This window comes from Python bivittatus, unplaced genomic scaffold (assembly GCF_059951505.1).
Source record: "Python bivittatus isolate LINGU-HERP-01145 unplaced genomic scaffold, Pbiv_v1 ctg000850_np1212, whole genome shotgun sequence".
Taxonomy (NCBI): Eukaryota; Metazoa; Chordata; class Lepidosauria; order Squamata; family Pythonidae; genus Python; species Python bivittatus.
Window position 1 is genome coordinate 57,680,160 of NW_028277112.1, and position 20,858 is coordinate 57,701,017.

The 20,858-nt window shown below is 38.8% G+C and overlaps 1 protein-coding gene across 9 annotated transcripts in view; it reads right to left on the minus strand.

Annotated features, from left to right (window-relative positions):
• The window catches only part of PALM2AKAP2 (PALM2 and AKAP2 fusion), a 245,073-nt gene that overhangs the window by 91,296 nt on the left and 132,919 nt on the right, over positions 1-20,858 (minus strand). For 8 of the 9 annotated variants that reach the window (XR_015793878.1, XM_088130330.1, XM_088130327.1 and 5 more), the window contains one exon: positions 5,763-5,830. Coding sequence is in view for 8 of the 9 variants with exons in the window: in XM_088130330.1 (XP_087986456.1) it covers positions 5,763-5,830 (68 nt within the window). In the remaining variant the exon portion in view is untranslated. The remainder of the gene's footprint in view (positions 1-5,762; positions 5,831-20,858) is intronic. The other variant, XM_088130332.1, reaches the window with a different exon arrangement.

Genomic DNA, 20,858 nt, shown 5'->3' on the forward strand with positions numbered 1-20,858 from the left:
AGCAAAAATAAATATTTTAGAATTCTCTGGTGTACCAACATAGTATATTTTGGTTGCTCCCATCTCAAAAAGAAAACTGTGGGTTCAAAAAAAGTAGATAGAAGTAGATGTACCTTCCCTATAACAAAAAGCTAAAATAATTTAGACCCCATAATACTAGAAATTTCCCTGAGGAGAATAAAGGCTAAGTGGGAATAGACATCTAAATAGTGATCAAGAGGAGTAAGATACATGTACACAGAGGAAATCAGAGAATAAATGTTTCTTCTTTTCCCCAAATACTGGGGAAAGAATTATTTAGCATTGTGTGAAAGTATGTCAATGAATGCTGGGAAAGGTGGAAGGGAAGAGAAGAGGACAACAAACAGCAAGGTGCATGGACTTAATTATAGCAGCGACAAGGACCAGGTTGGGGTAGATCCTCCTGGAGAAAATCTATGTGGTTGCTAAGAGTCGACACTGGATTGAATCAATCAATCAATCAATCAATCAATCAATCAATTCCAATAAAATAATAGGCTTCGCAAGTGAAAACTGTCAGCAATAGTTTTAGAAGATTTGGAGGTTTTAGAAGTGATTTTACAAATAACACCTAATTTATGGAATTTGCTGCCACAAACTGTGGTGATGGCTAGGAGGTACAGAGTCTTTTCAAAAAGGATTAGATTCCTTTTAAGAAGAAGATTCCTTCTTCCAAATTTATGGAAGAAAATTTTATCAGTGACCATATGCTGCTTTATATTTATTGTGGAGGAACAGCTGAAGAAAGCTGTTGTCTTTAGCAGGGCTTGGGATTCATAAACATCTGTTTTTCCACCATGAGAAACAGGATGCTGCTGATCTAGTTACAGCTCTGGTCTGACCCAACAGGGCTCTTCTTATATTTTTATGTTCACTAGAATTTAATTGAATATTAATTTTATATAGAAATGTATAAGAGACATCTGTTCTATGCAAGGACCAAAGCATTAGCAATTATGTTATTGGTACCTATCTGGAAAATATGGCAATTGCTCATTTGCAGATGTCAGTTCATTAAACAAGTTTCCTTTTGAAATGCATAGTGCTTACTTACTAATATGAACATATATAATGAATGAGCCAAGAGCAATTGGGCAGAACGGGTCAGATTGATACTATAAGGGCTTGGAGCAAACTTTATATATGGTTATTTGATAATGTACCTTAAAAGACCAGTACAGATATTCTTACTGTCAAACAGTTGCACAGAGACTATCTCACAGAATAAAAGCGGGGTTTTAATATTAACCAGCCATTATGTTTTGCCACGGTTTGATCAATTATGGCTGAGCAAATCATATTATGGTTTAGCCTGATGTATAAAAACTGTTTACATCATTTGGCGCTGGGAATATAGCAGTTTCCATAAGAAAATCTTACTACAGAAGATCTGCCTAAACGTTGTCGGAACTAAGAAATGCATAATATGTCACTGGTCCAATTGATTGTATATATATTCTGCCTTTTTTTAAGACCTCAAAGTTGTATATTAGGTGGCCTCCTCATTTTATTGCCATGCCAGCTCCTTTGTGAAGTAGGTTGGTCTGAGAGAGAAAGACCTTGCCAATAATCACTCAGGACACTCTATACAGTATCTTAACCACTACACTAGTATAGGCTATATTGAATGCAGAATAACAAAATAACATAAATTGTACACATCATATGGCATGGTTCAGTTTAGATAAACCATACATTTTTCACTGTCAGTCGCAGTTCAGTCCTTTACATGACTGCAAAGGATATCCTGCAGAGTCAATGGATTTTACATAATTTACATAATTACATATAGGACTGCAGCCTATTTTTGAAAGGAGAAAACCTACAAGAGGAGTTTTATATTCAACAAAAAGGGGGTTATGATATTTAGTAGGCTTTTATTATATAATCATATTTCACTGACTAGTTTTTGAAGGACAAAAATCCTCTGGGCATTATGAGAGAATTTCAAGCAACAGCTGCAAGAATTTAACTCAGCTATGGTTTAGTAGCTTGGCCTCTTTAGCTACACGATCAGTGTCCTAGACTTCAATCAAAAATACATACTTGAGCATTCTTTCTGTGGCACACTAGAGCGCTTGAACTGAGTGAAACCCTTTTCGCCAAAGGCTATCCAGAAGAAAGACAGGGAGCTGGATTCCCCTGTCACAAAGCTTTCCTTAAAGCATCAATAAAGATAAAAAAAGAAAAAGAAAAAAGAAAACCTTCTCATTTTTCAGTGTTTAAGACTTGGCCCCTAGCTTTAATTCAAATAATTTTTTTGTGAAGAACCGTCTGTTTGAGGGAGTAGTGCTGTTGCAAATCTCTTTAAATTACATTTTATCTTTGAAATAAATCTATTTGAATTTGAGGACTTCGGTACTGGTTTTTTCTGGGCAGATGACAGAAAACCCTTACCTACCTTAAAAACCATGCTGGCAGCCACAAAATAAGCCACCTTATCAGCTCTCATTACTACATAATAGATATGACTGACCACTCCCTGGTGAGTCTTGTACCGCTAGTGTTCTAGCTGTCTCCTGGCCTGTTTCATTGCCTGGAGCTCCCCAGGAAACCAGAGAGAGGCTTGGGCTCTTCAGTGTTAGAATGGTCACTTGGAGTAATTGCAACCATGGGCTGTTCTGCTTCCCCATTCCAAAAATCATCAGGGATCTCAACAGGATCTTTTCTGTTCATCCCTCTGGAATGATCTTTCTCCAGAGATTCATGTGGCTGCCACTCTTACGCTATTCACAAAATTATTGAAGACCCAGTTGATTTTGCAGGCTGGGGGCAGGGTGATTGTGGAGTCCCCTTCTGGCTTTGCTTCATTTTGGTCTGATTGTTTTTGTTTTGGTATTTTGCTCTTTCAGTCAGTTGTATTCTTTATATGTTGGTTTTTAGTTGTAAGCTGCCTAGAGTTGTTTGGGAGTCAGGCAGCCAAATAAATAAACAAACAAATAAACAAACAAACTGGGAATTCTACCACAGTATTAAGCATTCATAAGTCTTCAGGAACAAATTATTGTAATGGTTCCTCCACCCCTGCAGAAGGGAGATGATGCCATGAGACCATATTTCATTGACATTGAGTTACCATGACATCAAAGTAACAGTAACCCCTCCCAATATCTGGACCACCTTCTTAAGCCCTGAGGCAAAACTAAATGAAGGTATACTCTGCCCCGTGCATTGGTCTGATGGCATTTTCATCTGATAGGAAGCCATGAAATCTTGAGCTGGCAAATCAATAGGTTGCCTTCTTCATCCATGATCAAATCGTTGGTGAGTGAGAATATGTTGGAAAGATGAAGAAAAGGAAAAGAAAAATATTGGTGTCACGTATCTGAGGGAGGGGGGACTAGATGGGAAAATAGCCTGCAGCCATCTATGTCCTCTCAGATATCTCCTCCTCCTAATCCGTCGCTATTCCGGACCAGCAATCACCTGGATTTGGGCACCACCATTCTCATCCCCCCAACCTTTCCCACTACAGATATTGTACCTCTCCAGGTATACCTCTTCATTCCCACAGAGAAAATAGAAAAAAAATGTAATGCATCCTCAATCTCTTGGAGATCTTAATGAGCAATAAGCCTGTTGAAACCTTTAAAGGAAATACATAACCTTTTAATATGAATCCATCTAATCTAGCATTCATTGTTCAAGTGCCATCACAATTAGAGTTAATGACTGGTAAAATTATGCCTAACGATTATAGTAACTTTTACAGGACTCTGAATTCACTATTGAACAAAAACCAAAGATCAGTGACTGGAGAGAGTGAGTGCCCTTAATTTCAAAGGATTAAACTGCCTAATCCTGCAGGACTGATAGATTGCAGAAGTTTTGCCAACTTCGTATCCTCTACATGTTTTGGGATCGTGGGCTCCCATGCCGACAGGGATTTTGGGTAGGTGCAATCCCAACAACTGGAGAACACCAGATTGAGGAAGACTAGACTAAAGCATGTGTCTTCCATGTGTATACAGCCTTTGGAATGGAGAAAATCTGTTGGCAATCATATGGCATCTATATAAGGATGCTTCATCTGTATCTTCCCCCTTTCTTTCTGATCTTTCACAGAAACAGATTTGATTTCTCTACTATAACTGAAACATCAGGAAACACACAAATAAAGATAGCTTAGTCTCTTGTAATCAAATTGAGTATTGGCAAGATGTAATGGCCAAAACATAAGTTAACATACGTCCCAACTGATGAAGTTATTAAACCATTACAATATACTACCCATTTCTTCTTCGAACTGCAGCTCATGCAGTCTTCTGGAAACAGAGGCTAGATTATTGCAAAAACATGATGACCCAGATCTAAATACACCCAAGGGGTTGCCTCCTGCCGGAGTAGCTAAGCAATAGTAACTGAAGTCTTTCCTTTGGTCAGCAGCCACTATGGACCAACTCAACAACCGTTTAAGAAAAGCAGAGGGAAGAAATAGGGACCTGTCAATCTGCTCATTGGTATGCAGGTATGCAGTCCAAAAAACCTGCTGTCTTCTGGCTATCATTCGAAGATTATTCATGGACCATTTTTGCTTTAAGGAACCTAAAGATCTGGCTATCACTGAGTTCAGTGGAAGTTTCTTCCAGGGATAAATATATAGGTAAGGTGGGGAAGATGAATCCCTCCTAATGTGGTTGATCTCCAACTTTCAGCAGATCCAGACAACATTGTGAATGATGGAGAAAGCTAAGAGTTGGGAGTTCAGCAACATCTGGAGGACTGAGGATTCCGTACACCATCTACAGAAGAGTCTAAACACCTGTCTTTTGCTGTTGATATGCATGTATGAAAGACAGGAAAACGGGGCAGGGGGCATTTAAGTAAGATGTAATGATGATAACAATGCAAGAGATTGCACCCCACAATTTCTATCTCAAAATAGTAATTACAATAGTAACATAGAGACAAGTAATCAAATCACAGCTAGAAAAACTTTTAAATATTTAAACAAGAAAAATACCAGAGCGGAATCAAAGCTATGAAAAGATCTTAGTCCCAACTGGAACACAACAGTGAAAAACAAATGGAAATATAAGTATTTGTTGAAATCATTGCTTTGGATATCAATGCTATCCAGAGGAATATGATGATAAAGTGAAAGTGATGTTTCTCTATTAAAAACATATCATCTATTTGTTGCTGTTTTAAACAGGGAAAGTTCAGTATCTCCAAATACAAATACATTTTAAAAGATCAATATATACATAATTTTAGGGCTTCCCAAGCTGAAAAGAATCATTATATAAATATATCTCAGCTGCCTAACAAGGTCATCAGAAGACCAGCCTAACTGTCTGTATATATGTATGTGTTGACTGCAATGGGCAATCAGCAGCTGTGTTTAAGTCTGTTCCTGACTTCAGTAAAATTCGAGACTAGCTGAGTTGTATCTGTGGGTCTTTTGCCAAGTGCAGCCAAGAGTTAATTAAGGGTTAATTGTTCGAAGATCTGCGATTTATTGCTGAGCCTAGGTGATAAATTTGATAATATTTTACAAGTTTCAGTTGAATCTTACTCATCTCTTGAACAGCTTGGACAGATTAAAGAAGAAAACAACCATATAAAACATGACTCACAAGCAGTCTCTTATTTTTGCTTGTTCAAAATCCCAATCATAATGAGTATGAGTATTAGTGAGTACAGAATACAGAATAAAAATAATCTCATGTAATACTGACAGCAACCAATTATTTGGGAAAACACATGCATAGGCTGATGTGTAAATTCATATCACTCACCAAAGCTGTCACTTTCACCTGAGGGCTTTCATTGATATTTTCAGACCACATGATAAATTCCTCTGCTTCTGTGAAGAAATACAGTATATTTTTTAAAAAAATGTTCTATCCATAGGTCAGAGGTCACTGTTTTTAGGTCAAAGGCCACTCCTGGGCTTTAAGTAAACCAATAAATGAGTTGGGATATGGCAAATTAAATTGGGTTTAATGGATTTACTGGGTCAAATGTAAATTTAGTCAAAACTAAACTAAATTAATTAAATCCTGCCTATATGAGGGCTATGGAGTGCTTTGAATTTGATTCCAGAAAGATGCTCTGGAGCACAGGGGAATGGGAATATAGTAACTATATTGCAACTCTTAAAGTGACTGCATCTTTTTCAAGGATCACACAATTCTTTCCACAGCTGCCACATAACTACAGGAAGGCACAGCTGCCTTAACAACTTGCAACAGGTGTTACTTTCCAACTTCCACATGCTCTGAAGCACCTTTTCTGACCTGATTCTGAAGTACCACACAGCCCTAGTTAATGTTATTACTTACCATATATTATACTTAAAAAAAAAAAACATCCTGACACATTAAAAATTACTATTCAGTGGAAAATTTTGGTGGGAGTCCAAGGACTATATCTCAAATACTTGAGGGTCTGCAGGTCTATAGGCACTGCAAAAAACCCCAAACTTTGATAACTAAAATCAGTAGAAGAGATTAAAAAGTAGCTGTTCCAATCTGAATAATAACAATTTAATAGTAACAGCCATAGCAATAGTAATTATAATGGGGACAGCTTGGATTCAAAGTGCTACGCCAGTTCTTCTTCTACCACAAGAATTTTGACTTGTCTCTTTCTCAAAGAGCAGTGTTTCTGTTTTCTTCATCTGAGGAAATCTGAAACTCAGATTTGCAATGTGACAGTTGAGACCTACTTTAAGAAGCTGAACAATTGTGGGGGGCAAATAATCTTTAGGAAGTTGCTGAACTACAACTCCTCCCAGAAGCCCCCCTCCCCCCAGAATGACCAAACGTGAGGGATGTCTCAAATTGCACCTCAGTACCGTCAAGACACAGGTTCCTCTAACACATGGGAAATTTGTTTCTTCTGAAACGCAGAATCTTCCATAAGCAAACATGAACTTTCTTTACCTTTGAACACATATCAGTTCTGAAGTACACTTAAATATTCCAAATAAGGATAAGCATCCCAAGAGGGTTAGTCAACTTCCATATTCTAATGGGCATCAGGTGACAAAAATGGGAGATACATTCCATTCTTGGTGTAAAAATATTACATTTGCAGAAGCCTCAGTTATTGCTATTATTGTGGTATTTTTCCTCCTATAACTCTTTACTAATATGTAAACCAGATCAACTTGAGGAGCTGTTATGGTCCATCTTGGCCATAAGCAAGGCCATCACATCTCTTAGTTGTCTAATAATTTGGGACTAGAGGAGATTCAAATATCAGAACACCAAGTGCATGCAGCACTATGGAAAAGAATGCCAAGTCAGGCTAAGCAACTTTTAAAAACCCTTGCGTACTCCAGGGCATAGCATTAAAGCTTGAAGTACACTACATTAAAAACTGCAGGCAGAATGAGCACTGGTCCGTGTCACTCATGCTAATTTCATTTATCTTTTTTATGGTGCTCTGAGTTCATATTCAGTGAGGCATAAGGCTGAGCATCTTTAGATCCTCCCTGCGTTCCCTGACATGAGCACATTGCTGACTGACTGGTTTCCTTTGACTCAGTAAGGATTCCAGCTGTGAGCAGTGGTTTGGATAGCTGATAGAGCAGCAACAATTAGGGAGGGGGGACCACATAACAGAAACAACGCTGAAGTCCCTCAGCTCAAAGGCAAAGGGAGGGCAGAGAAACAGAGCCACTGGGTGGATTTCATCTGGCCAGGTCTTGATCAGCAGGGGCAGAGGAGTACGGAGATAGCCTTGAAGGAGGAATGCAAGAACTGCTAAGTAAATAACAACTTGGCTCTGAGAAAGAGGAAGGGGTGAAAAAGAAACCCAAGATAATGCCACCTTGATTTGGTTTGCTGTAAGAGAGGGCACAGGGAAACCCTCTGACAGGTTTTCAAGGTTCTATTATTAGACCCTGTAACAATAAAGTAGAATTCCAGTAGTCCTTGCAGTGTCCGTTTTCTGAACTGGCTTACCTCAAACAGCTGAGAGCAGGCAAAGGAAACCCAGCTATTGGTTAGGACAGAAAGCTCACTAGATTTAACCATATGCTTCTAATCACCCCTTTCATCAGGCAAAGCTTTATTTTGGCTTTAAATGCAACCTAGAAATATTTTAAATAAATAATAATGTAAATCATTGACACCAAGAAACGTACTGTATGTGTGCATTTTATTATTCATAACATGGTGGGGAGGAACAACATGCAGGTTTCTATAAGTTGTTGACTCAAAGTTCATGAAGGCATGATTAAAAAGAAGATGACCAAATGGATAACACTTTTTCAGCTTCACCGTTGCATCAGTGCTATCAGGGGGTTAGCACTTAGCTGACCTCGTCTGGATCTGGAAATTAATCTGCTTCTGACCTGGTTTAGTACTTGGATAGGAGACTTCTAGGGAATTGAGAATAGACAGGGGAAGTTGAAAATGCATCCCAGAAGAAGGCTAAATAAACTATTCCCATATTGTTGTCAAGAAAACTACACGGATAAGTCCATGAAACCATTAGACATCAAACTTACCCCCAAAGAAACTTTATTTTATTTGGCAGGTTTTTTAAAAATTTGCATCATGGTGAAAATTCAAATGTTCGGTTATCTTAATAGTCACTGATTTAGGAACATAGAAAGCTATTTTCTGCTGAGGCAGGCCACTGATTCATCTATCCCAATATTGTCTACAACTAGGCACAAATGGCCTTTCAAAATTCAAAATGGTAGCACAGCGAAAGGAAGGAAGGAAGGAAGGAAGGAAGGAAGGAAGGAAGGAAGGAAGGAAGGAAGGAAGGAAGGAAGGAAGGAAGGAAGGAAGGAATAATCCAATTGAAGGAGTTCCTTCACAAGTGTGAGAGTCTGTAGGCCATCGGAGAGGAGATGATTGTACCACCAAAAAAACAAAACAAAAAACAAAAAACAACACCCCAAATAAACACCAGACATCCATGCACACACAACCTTGATTACCTTTCTAATAAATAAGCGCAAAATCCCAAGATTCTACCCACACAAATCTATCTCCTCCTTTGAAAGAAATTCTGAATACCAATTCTCTTCCATTAGATTGAATAACAGCTGGTAGGGAAACCTGAAGGAGACAGTCTCTGCCCAGCACTGGTACCGTCAATTCTGATTATCAATGGCTGGTAGGAAAAACATGCAGGAGAGGTGGACAGGAGGGTTTTAAATATTACTTGGAGACGCTGGGATTAAAACCGGGACCTTCTATACGTAAGTAGATGGGGTCTGAAGTGACCCAGGTTAGAGGGAAATGTTGCAGAAGTATCCCTTTGATGTAACTGTTGTAAGAGAGAATTAAATTAGGGAGGAAAAAACCCTGATTTGTAGCTTTCCCCCCCGAGACTCCTTTTTGCATCTGTTTTAGGGCCAAGCCTCCACTCTAGAACATGGGAATTAAAAACAGATTTAAAATGCCTCTTAGTTAACAGTGACTGTACGTCCTTTATTATAAAGGGCAGTCCTTTACTTCAGAAAGCTGTCCTTTAGATTTATTTATTTTTCAAAAACCCACTTTTGTCCTTTATTTGGGTCATTTCATTCTTACTGTACAAATGGTATCACTTAATGCAGTCTTTCACATTCATGTGAAAAATATGAAAATTGAATTGTCTTTTCTAAATACATTTACATAAAGTGTTTGATTTTAGATATTTTTATTAGAATATGTGTTTTTGTAAAGTTTTTCTTGGTTTTGCTCTTGAATTTTCCTTTGGAAAACAAAGTTATAAACGTAAGCAATTAAATTTTTTTATCCTTATGAACCTCTTTCAGATTCGCCCCTTTTTCAGGTTTGCCCTTTATTTTTTCCAAGAAAATATAGATCAAGAGTACATTTCCCTCATCACTGATAAAACAGAGGCCCAATTTATACTTACACTAAGTCATGTTGTATTTTATTAAGTTTTGGTTTAGTGTGAGCCCATTTATGACTGAGTATTGTGTGGAAACCAAGCCATTATATCTGGCTTAGCTGTGTATGTGTGAACTCAGCCACAGACTGGGCGGGCGGTGGGGAGGGAATAGAAATGGAAGAAAAGGGTTCCATATTTGAGGACAATACTTTTCAAAAGACTTGATTCTGGACATCTCTTTTTAAAAAATGAAGCACCAACCAGAGAAGCATTACTTTGGCAGATGGGGAAGACTGGTTCTAAATGGATATCTAGACATTGTTGAGGGTGCACTGATAGATATGCCCTGAGTGTTGAAGGCCTTTAATGAAATGGAACTGAAGCCAGCTATATGCTGCTTTTCAGCCTACCAGGTGAGGTAGGCTCCCTAATTTGAAATTCAAGCATTAAACTGAAAAATGGAAGCTGATCAGAGAAAAATTAAGTGATTTGGCAGGAGTTTGTTAGATGAATATTTCTTGACCCAGTTGAACCTCAGACCTGCTCAGCTGGATGAAGAGAGCAGCCTCTCTTACCCAGCCTCTTTTTTCCCAGGGTGGCCAATCAGATGCTCATATAAGCAAGATACAAACAAAATAGTACCCTTCTGTTGCCTTAGCAACAGGTTCTGACAAGCTTAATACTTCAAAAGGAAATACTGCATATTGTACTAAAGGAAATATGTAGCTATTGTGACCACGGATAGCTTTATCTTTCAAGTATTTCTCCAATCTTCTCTCAAAGCCATCCATGCTGACTGACTACCTCTTGTAATGCACTTCACAGCAGCACTACTACAAGAATGGAGTAAAGAAGTATTTTGCAGGGTTGTGCAAACTTCAGAGAGGTACTTTATGCCAGTGGTGCTTTGGGCAAAGCACCCCTTACAAGCTGCTACGCCTCTAAAGAGCGAAGCAAAATTGTCCCATCCCTAAGCGTGGTTCTAACATTCTCCTCCATCACTTCCAATAGGCTTCTGTCCCCCCTTCTGGAGACACTGAAGGAGGCTGATGGCACAAACTCAAGTGCCTCAACCAAATCAATCATGTCAGCACTGTGCCTCAACAAGATGAAGAGTGTTTGGCTAAATCACCTTGTGAAAGCCAAACATGGCCACCGTGTATTGGTCTATCTTTTTATCCTGAACCTTCCATCATTCACCTTAACTGGATAAACCTAAGTCTGGTTACTCTTAGTTTCTTATTTACTGAATCTATCAGATTCAGTTTGTTGAATTTAAGTTTTTTTTTTTTAATTGCATAAAGATGTGTGTGTATTTTATCTCTCTCCAAGCATGGGCAGTTTCATTCACAATTTGGGCTCACATATACCATTTTTGCAAAACAAACACCTGTATACTTTTCGGAACATCATTTTCAAAAATATATGCCATTTTTATACAGGCTTTTTCATAATATACATTTTATTGCCAAGCTACAACATATTAAAACGATCGCTAAAGGATAACTAAATTTCATTCAATTAATTGGTTTAAAAATGTGACATTAGATAAGTTCGCATTCATATACAAACTAAATGAATTTCTCTCTCATTCCTAATTATGATATTATTCCCAGGACCCAATTTTCATCTAAACCCCCAAACATTGTATACTTTCCTCAACAGGGAACATCCTAACATTTCTTAATAATTTTGTTGCCCTTTTCTTTACCATTTCCAGTTCCCTGATGGTGTTTTTTTGTTCTGAGGTATTTTGATCAGAACTGTGCATAACATTTCAAACAGAAAAAGCATTACAATATTGACACTTTTCTTTCATATGCCTTTTCTAATCATCCCCAACATGGAATTTGGTGTGAAGTATTACACCACTTTTTAATAATAAAATCTAACCCACAAATCAAATTTAAAATTAAGAAATGGCTGGGAAAGAGGGCAGAGACTGGAGTGATGGGCAGACTATTTTTAAAGGCTATGTTAGAAGTTCAGTGGAATTCATGGTTTCTATCCTACCACTAACGAAGATAAAGCAGGTGGTCAAGTAGCTTGAGAACTTCTGGGGGCATCTTTTTAGCTTTCAAGACGGTCAGTATATTTCAGCAAGACACTGAGTTCTTCGTTTTGACCCTCTGATGTGATCCTGTTGGAGATCTGCAGCTCCCCTTTTTGAACTGCCTCAAATTTGTGGATCTTCTCTCTCATCATGTTTTTGTTATATATGCTTTTTAACAACGTGTGAAAAAGAGAAGTTGGGTCAGCAACTTCTGGAACAAACCACAATTATACCAAAATAACAACATGTGCATGATGCTGGCATTATGTACTATGTCCTGATACCTGATTCTAGCATATACGTCACAGCATTTATGTGTTAATCACATCACACACCTGCCATTTGCCTTCCCCATCCTTTTGGTCACAATGCATAAGGAAAGTGGGACTTTAGTAGCTGATTCACATATGTATACTCACAAAGTTCTTTATATAAATTGAGCAGTGATGGCTCATTTGTTCATATGCAATGTTATGCACTAGAAGTAAAACCTATGGAACAACTGAGCTTACATCTGCAAAGGATTCACCATCTGAAGCCATAGCCACCAGGTGATAATGTACTAATATTTGGTCAATCAGTCCAGATAGGAGTAATACACACACACACACACACACACACACACACACACACACATCTCTATGTATCTATATCTATATCTAAATAAAGCAGAGCTGATAGCCTCAAATCCTGGGGCTACATAAGACCTCCTGAATGCCTCCCCAAATTCCTGTATTTTAATTGTCAGCGCGGTGGGAAAAATGATTAAATTAGTAGTGTGTAATTGCAGTGTGTTTAATTAATTACATTTTAGTTATGCTTAGATTTAAATAAAAACTAATTTAACAAGAGTCCTGTTTTGTGTAGTGATTAAAGGCATTGACTGGAAACTCGGAGACTGTGAGTTCTAGTCCTGCTTTAGGCATGAAAGCCAATGGATGACTTGGCCAGTCGCTCTCTCTTAGCCTTAGGAAGGAGGTAATGGTAAACCACTTCTGAAAATGTTTCTGAGAAAACTGCATGGACTTGTTGCTAGTAGTCTAGACCACTGTTTCCCAACCTCAGCAATTGTAAGATGTATGGACTTCAACTCCCAAAATTCCCAGAATCCAAGATACTCTATATGAGATCTCCTCTAATTTTATCCCCACAGGGATCACTCTGTGAAGTATGTTGGACTAAGAGAAACCAGCCCAAAGGGGAGGTCTATGGGGAGCAGGGATTGAACCTGGATTTTCCTCAATGTAATGGGCTGTAAGAGTAACCTTGAGGAACAGGAGGAAGAGCTGCAACCAAGACAACAGTTAGAGAAAAGAAATGTGAGTCTAAGGCAGAAATATAATTTGAGAAGGTTTCTTAGATTTGACCCTCTCTAGTTCTCTTGAATATGGAGGGAAAGGGGAGGCACTTTGAGACTTGCAAGATTCTGTTAATGTAACCTTATAATAAAAGTAGTATTAGCATTCATAACTTTGGTTTCCTAGTCTGGTGTACCTTGAAGGGCTGATACCCAGTCCTGGTCCTATGGTATCACCACTGAAAATGTGGCTTGGTGGCTCTCATATGGAGGATTCAGTCTCTGACACCTCCCTGATTCAATCTTCTGTACAACTTGATAAAGTTGGGGCAACATTTGTCAGAAACTCTGAAGAGCTGCTACTATGATGTATGAATCTTCCCCAAGCTCTGGCCCTCCAGCTGTGTTGTGATTTCAACTTTACCATAAATCTCATCAACTGACCATGCAAACTTTGGATCTGGAAAACTGAAGTTCAACACACTTGAAGGATTTCAGGTTGTAGAAATCTTGCATAATCTTGAGTGATATGGAACAATGGTCAGACTGGGAAAAGACTAGAATCATTTTAAGACTGTTAAGGAATTTTAAAATACATACCAAAACAAAATAAGACAGTTTCTTGTGTTTTTCTAAGGTTTTCTTGCTTAGGCAGCTAAGACTGGAGATCAGCTGATACACCGGGTTGAGTTTAGTTTAGTGGGTCATCCACTGTGAGCTAAGTCAAAGAAAATAAAAACCGAATAAGGGCACTCTGAACACCAACCAAGGTACTATGGTTGCAAAGATAATGAGTTTTGGATTATGAAATCTGCAGACTGATTCTTACTAGATTTCTTTCTTTCTCTTTCTTTCTTTCTTTCTTTCTTTCTTTCTTTCTTTCTTTCTTTCTTTCTTTCTTTCTTTCTTTCTTTCTTTCTCTCTCTCTCTCTCTCTCTCTCTCTCTCTCCCTCTCATCTATCTATCTATCTATCTATCTATCTATCTATCTATCTATCTATCTATCCATCCATCCATCCATCCATCCATCCATCCATCCATCCATCCATCCATCCATCCTTCCTCAGCTCAAGGTAGCAAACATATGTAATCTGCCTCCTTTTCCCCCCACAACAACCACCTGTGAGGTGGGTTGGGCTAAGAGAGAGTGACTGGCCCCAAGTCATCCAGCCGGCTTTCATGCCTAAGGGAGGCCAAAAACTCAGAGTCTCCTGCTTTCTAGGCCAGCACCTTCACCGCTACAACAAACTGGCTCTCACTGTTTATATAGTCTCCCCTCAAATCTCAGTCTACCACCGGTCATATGGGACTGCAGTTCTAGCCTCAGGATCCCTGAGAAACTGTTGGTGAACATTCATTCAGAAGTACTACCCGGCTGCTTATATTACTATGAAACATCTTAATGATATTTGAGTAGCATCATCCTGAATGACTATGTAACAATGCTCCCTGCTTTATGGATCAAAGATATTGATTGCAGCTGTTGCCTGTATGAAAGCTATCAACAATAGCAGTTTAGATCATAGTTACTCATTCTTCCTCAAGAAGGAGTCACCAGAGTGAAGGAAAAGAGGTTGCCAAGGAAACCCTTTTGCAATTTACTAGTGGCTTGAAAAATACCCAAGAAAGAATTTCTGTTGTCATGGCCTTGAGTGTCTCTCGTAAGCCTGCTTCAAGTCATCAAGGGATTAGAAAGGACCATTAGAAAGGTTATTTCCCTGAAGCCCAGAGCCATCATACAATAATTTTGCTTTCACAATCAGGGTGTGCATGTGGAAGATCCATGTCTTTTCTTTAGCCAGCTACATAAAGGCCAGGTGTTTTGAAGTACTATAGTGGCTGGTGTATGTGTGTGTATGTAGAAAGGCCCCATTTATTACTGGACTCCTGGCAGTAATATCTGAAGCAACGAGGGCAACTTTTGCATCATCACCTCAACTATTAAAGGGTGCACTTTATTTTATTTTGTCTCCAAGGGTTAAATAAACAGGTACTTTTCAAAGGTTTTGGACTTCAGTTGTGGGGTGCGGCAGGACTTGACACTCTTTCCCCTTCTGTTTAATATCTACATATTGTATCTACATCTACATGAAATCACTAGATGAGGTCATCTGTTGCTTTGGGGTCAGTTATTATCAATATGCTGATGAAATCCAGTTGTACATTTTTCCCCTGTCAGTCAAATGATGCTATCAAAGTCCTGGTCCAGTGTCTGGAGGCTGGATGGGTCTGGATGGGGAGGTACAAACTCAGGGTCAGTCATGACAAGACCAAGTTGCTGTGTTTATTTAGGCCTCTTGGATATGCCATTACTAGTTCTCAATGGGGTTGCATTTCCCCATTCGAAATTTGTGTGCAATCTGGTGTTCCTCTTGGACGCACAGCTCTTGCTTGAAAAGCAGGTGGCAACTGGCCAAGAGGGCCTTTGCACAGGTACTTCTAGTGCTCCAGTTGTGCCCTTTCCTAGCCCAGATAGCCACTCATACCCTGGTCAGATAGTCACGCATACCCTAACATGTTCTACATGGGGCTGCCGTTGAAAACCATCCAGAAGCTACAGCTGGTCTAGAACGCAGCATTGTGGACAACGATGGCTCCCATGACCCTACTACTCTGTAAGCTGCACTGTTTACCAGCTGGCTTCCTGGTGCAATTCAAGGTGCTGGGTATCACCTTAAAAGTCCTTCATGGCATAGGGCCTGGCTATCTGAGGGACCACTTATCATGGTACTATCAAGCAGGGTTGGTACACTCTGGTCCCCTTGATTAAACAGTGTCATCTTACAGGACATAGGAAGTGGGCCTTCTTTCTTGCAGCACTTGCCCTGTGGAACAAACATCCCCCCAGAGGTTCGTAAGTTCCCACCCTAATGACATTTAGGAAATCACTAGAAACCTGGCTGTTCTTTCAGGCCTTGGTATAGGTTGATTAATTAAGTTTGATCTTATAGTTGTTTATACTATTCTTCTAGTCAGCTATGATATTTTTTATGTACTGTTTTTCTTTTTTATTTGTAAGCTGCCCTGAGTTGCTAAGGAGGCAGGCGGCCTTGAAAACGGATGAATAAATAAAAATAAAACAAATACTACTCTCCCAGTCTCTTTCCATTGGCCTTGCTAGCAGAGGTAGATGGGAATTGAAGTCCAAATCATGGGAATGATAGTAGGATTGGCTTTCTACCAGTTTGATAACAGTTTAGCCAATTCTTCAATCTTGTCGTCGTTGCCTGTAATATTCTTTCAGGCAGTTGTCAGAAGAAAATTGGCTGACAGGTACTTGGATGGGAAACCACCAGGAAATTGCAGGGCTGTACTTTAGGGGAAGCCAAAACGATCTCATAACCCCAGTAAACCACTTCTGTTTTGTGGCCCAGAAGACAACCATAATAGGTTCATGTAGTCAAGTGCAGCTGTCCCAGTTGTTCTGACAGGTGAAGAGCTACCTCTTCCTGTCAGGATCTATCCCATTTTAAATCTGCAACAAGAGGGTTGCTGGTGCTGTTGGTGAATTTCCATTGTTTGTGATGAATCAAGAAGAAAACCCTTTTATGTTACCCCTCACTCTGAAACAAGATTCTTCGAGGAGTTTCTTTTTCTTCCTGGTATTTTGTAAAGCTGTTAAAATGAAACCATTCCACCATGGTTTTAACCAGAGCCGACTGTTTAATGGTGGCCATCTTGGCAAGGGGGCATTAATTTTTATGTGTTTTCCTGTTTATGTCTTAGTCTTCAGATTAGGGTGGGCTATAAAAACTGAAAAATAACTATGTAGGTAGCTAAGAGGATGTGCAAGACTGACATCATAGACAATCATTTGCAAAACTAAAGTGATGTTGGCTTCGTGAATGGGGAAGGATACACTTGTATATTTTATAAGACATAACAAAAAACTGTCATTGGTTTCTGCAGCCTGAAACAATAGGAATATACCTGTTTAGAACAGGATAAACTGGGAAAAGCTACTTGATATAAAACTGAGCACCATATGGCAAGTCTGACATTTTTTTCTAGGACAGTTGATTTGACAATATTGGATTAGATAATGATTGGCTATCACTTTTGAATTTTTTTCTCCTTCCCTATCACTCAACAGCTATACATGCATCACCTGGAACATTACATGATGATTGATTACGTTTTTATTTATTAAGGTAATTGGTACCTTGTTCTTCCACATCTAGAATTTTATGTTTTTGTTTAATATCTTAGTTCCATTGGTAATAAGGGGAGTAAAAGGGTTTGAGTCAAGAAATTCAGTTTAATTAGATTAGGTTGTTTGCTAGTTATGTTGCTGATTCTCCCCAAAGGTCATGCTTTGTGGATTCAAGCTACACCAATCAAATAATAAGAATTTTATCTGTGGCATCAAATATTCATTTCGTTTGAAATCCCAACCTAACAAAGCATGGAACATCCCGATCTGAAAAGAGGTTGTGTTTCTAAAAAGCTAAAAATTCCCCTATTCTTATAGTGTCCTATTCTTTCTATCTGCTACCCCAACTTTCTGAACAAGATATTGTTATTGCTGCTCCCTTTATTGTTATTATTACTAATTAGAAAGGCTATTACTATTATATGGCTTTTCTACCTGAAGGGGCTCACCCTAAAGTACAACCCTAAAGTAAAGTATATAAAAAAAGAAATTCATAAAAACAATTTGAGAAAAGTAATCAACAACAAAACCAAGTCCCATAACAGAAAATAATAAAATAATGAGGGTACATCCATTTAAAATGAGAGATTGATTTAAAAGGCACTGCTGAGACACTATCTATAAAATAGTCTGATCTTGGGGCAATTATTTCTCTGCAAACACCTTGCTGAAGAAGTATGTCTTAAAGAGAGGTTTAAAAGAAGATTGCTGGCAAATCACCCATACTTTCCCAGAGAATATTCTGTAATCAGGAAGCCACTGCTGAGAAGTCTTTATCTTAATTATTGCACCCCAAAGCAAACCCGATAATAGCTGGAAGCACTTAGGTTTAGTGGATTTGGGAAGGCAGTCTTATAAATACTTGTTATATATTCCATATGCACTATTACAGCTTTGGAGCTGCTGATCTGAATGGAATGCCAGTGTGCTACCCCAACTGTTGAATCAGGAAAGAGAATCAAGAGAATCGAGAGTCGCACAGGATACGACCAGGGAAGGCAGGATGTTACTGGCCCAAAGCATACCTCTTTTTGCTTGGAAGAAAAGCCTCATACAAGGTTCCTGAGATGGCCTGCAGCTGTGGTCACCAGGCTTCAGAGTCTTCCTTCCTTTGGTTCAGCATTGGCACAGAAGCACGTCCTACAGCCAGGCTCAGTTGGCAACTGGGAAGACTCTTTACTCACTACGAAAAGGGCACATTTTTTCTGGCTTGTTTTATATTGAGTAAAATGATTCCAAGAAGAATCCAGGGAGTGGAGAATGGCCAGGGAGCTCATCTTTACAAAGAGAAAAATGGAGGACAGCAGGGGTGAATTCCTGTGTCTGTCTTATATTTGGGGGATTTTCGTAAAAATAAGAATCCTGGTTCCTTTTCCCTTATGGCCCACATTTTAGTTACAGTTTGGGCCTCAATCAATAAAGGATCGCTCCTCTTACATTTTGTCCCATTCCTTGATGAACAGGGCCAGAAATGAACAGGAATTATCTTTCCGTTAAATTTTCCATTATTCCCAGCATTAGTGTGAATTTTGTAGCTGTACTTTTAATTTAATTAATTTAATTAAACTGTAGAGTTTAATTTCTCCATAATTGAATATTTGTGTGGTATACCACAAGCACTGGATTGTGATATACCTCACAAATGAGGATCACACCAGCTGCACAAAGCAGGCGAGTGGCATTAATCTAATGGTGCTATCAGCACTAATGTCAGGGAACTGCGGTTTTGACAGGCTGTCTAGATCGCAGAAATAATAATTTTCAAATATTTGTTTGTTGCCTAGTGGCTGTCCCGATTAACTAAACAACAGTACTTGTTCAGCAATTGCAATCCACAAACATTGGATCAAATGTGGTACCTCACCAGCAAACAGGCAGAGAGAAGGGCCCCTAATATAAACTAACCTAAACACTTATGTCAAAGAATATGCAAATACAGTTGTGGTGTGGTTTTCATGGTGAAATCAGGCTATCACAAGAAGTATTACCAGTTTTTGCTACTGATCTTTAGGTTTCAAGGCCCCTCTAACTGTTATGGACTTTAACATTTTCCAGAACTTCCTAATTCTCCTATCTACAGTTAACCTAACTGGCACCATCTTGAAATTCTCTAACACTCATGGCAACTGGAGGAGAGCACCAGCACTGAAAAGGCTGCTGTACCAATGAAGCTGGGTTTGCCCTTATTTTCCTCAGAATGCAGTACCTGCAATGTAGGTGTCATTGAGGAAATCACGTGGCCAAAGCATTGAACGAACGAGGCTGCTATCTCAGAAGTCTAGGGTCTGGAGGAGGAAGATCTGTGGGGAAGAGGGAGAACTAGGAGGTTTGGCCTACTAGGCCATTGCAAACCTAATGTTGGGTGTATTGGGGGATTTGGGGCACCATTCAGGTCCTTCATTAGCCTGTTGCCATGCACAGACTATTTTTCATTGACGTATGATTGCAGTGACCATACGTCCTTTATTATAAAGGACGGTCCTTTAGTTCAGAAAGTTGTCCCTTAGATTTATTTTTCAAAAACTCACTTTTGTCCTTTATTTGGGTCATTTAACTTCTACCGTACAAATGGTACTACTTAATGCACAGTCTTTCACATTCATGTGAAAAATATGGAAATTGGATTGTCTTTTTAAAATAAATTTACATATAGCATTTGATTTTAGATATTTTTATTAGAATATGCATTTTTGCAACGTTTTTCTTGGTTTTGCTCTTGAATTTTCCTTTGTAAAGCTAAGTTACAAACATACTTTTTTTTATCCTTATGAACCTCTTTTAGATTTGCCCCTTTTCCAGGTTTGTCCTTTATTTTTTCCAAGAATATATGGTCACCGTAGATATAACCCTTCATGGCCAGTTAGATGAATTTTAGAAAACTAGAAATTTTCACAAGAATGAACAATAACAAGAAGAATACAGCCTCTGACTCTAACTCAACCACATGTACTTAGTATGCAGTATTCAGAAGGCTTTATTTTAGTCAATCACTTGGCAACATGTGCAAAACACTTTTTCATTTAAAACCATGCCCTCAAGGCACAGGAAGGAAACACATTTATTGGAATGACTCCAATATTTCTTCCTTTCAACCTTAAGGCATCTATTTATCTTGACAGCCAGTTCAAAAACATCTTATTCATATTAAATGCTACTCTCATTTTTTTTTTTAATGCCAGAGTCATCTACAAATGCTCTGTACTTCATTTTTAAAGGCTTCAATTCTATGCACCTTTTCCTGGGAATAAGCACTATTGACCATGGTGGGTCTAGCTTCTGAGTAAACACAGACATGGATACTCTGAACAACAGCTTTGACTGTAGATCAGCTCAGAATGAAAAAAACTATATTTAAACATAACCTCATGTCCCCATAATGACTTTTCTTTTGAAACCATCATGGCAAGAATGGTAAAAGCCCCAAGATCACCCAGCAAATGTATGGGTCTACACGTGTAGAACACACTTCAGGGCCCTTCAGTCATTCTTTAGTAACTGATGGATTATAAACATCAGATATCCAT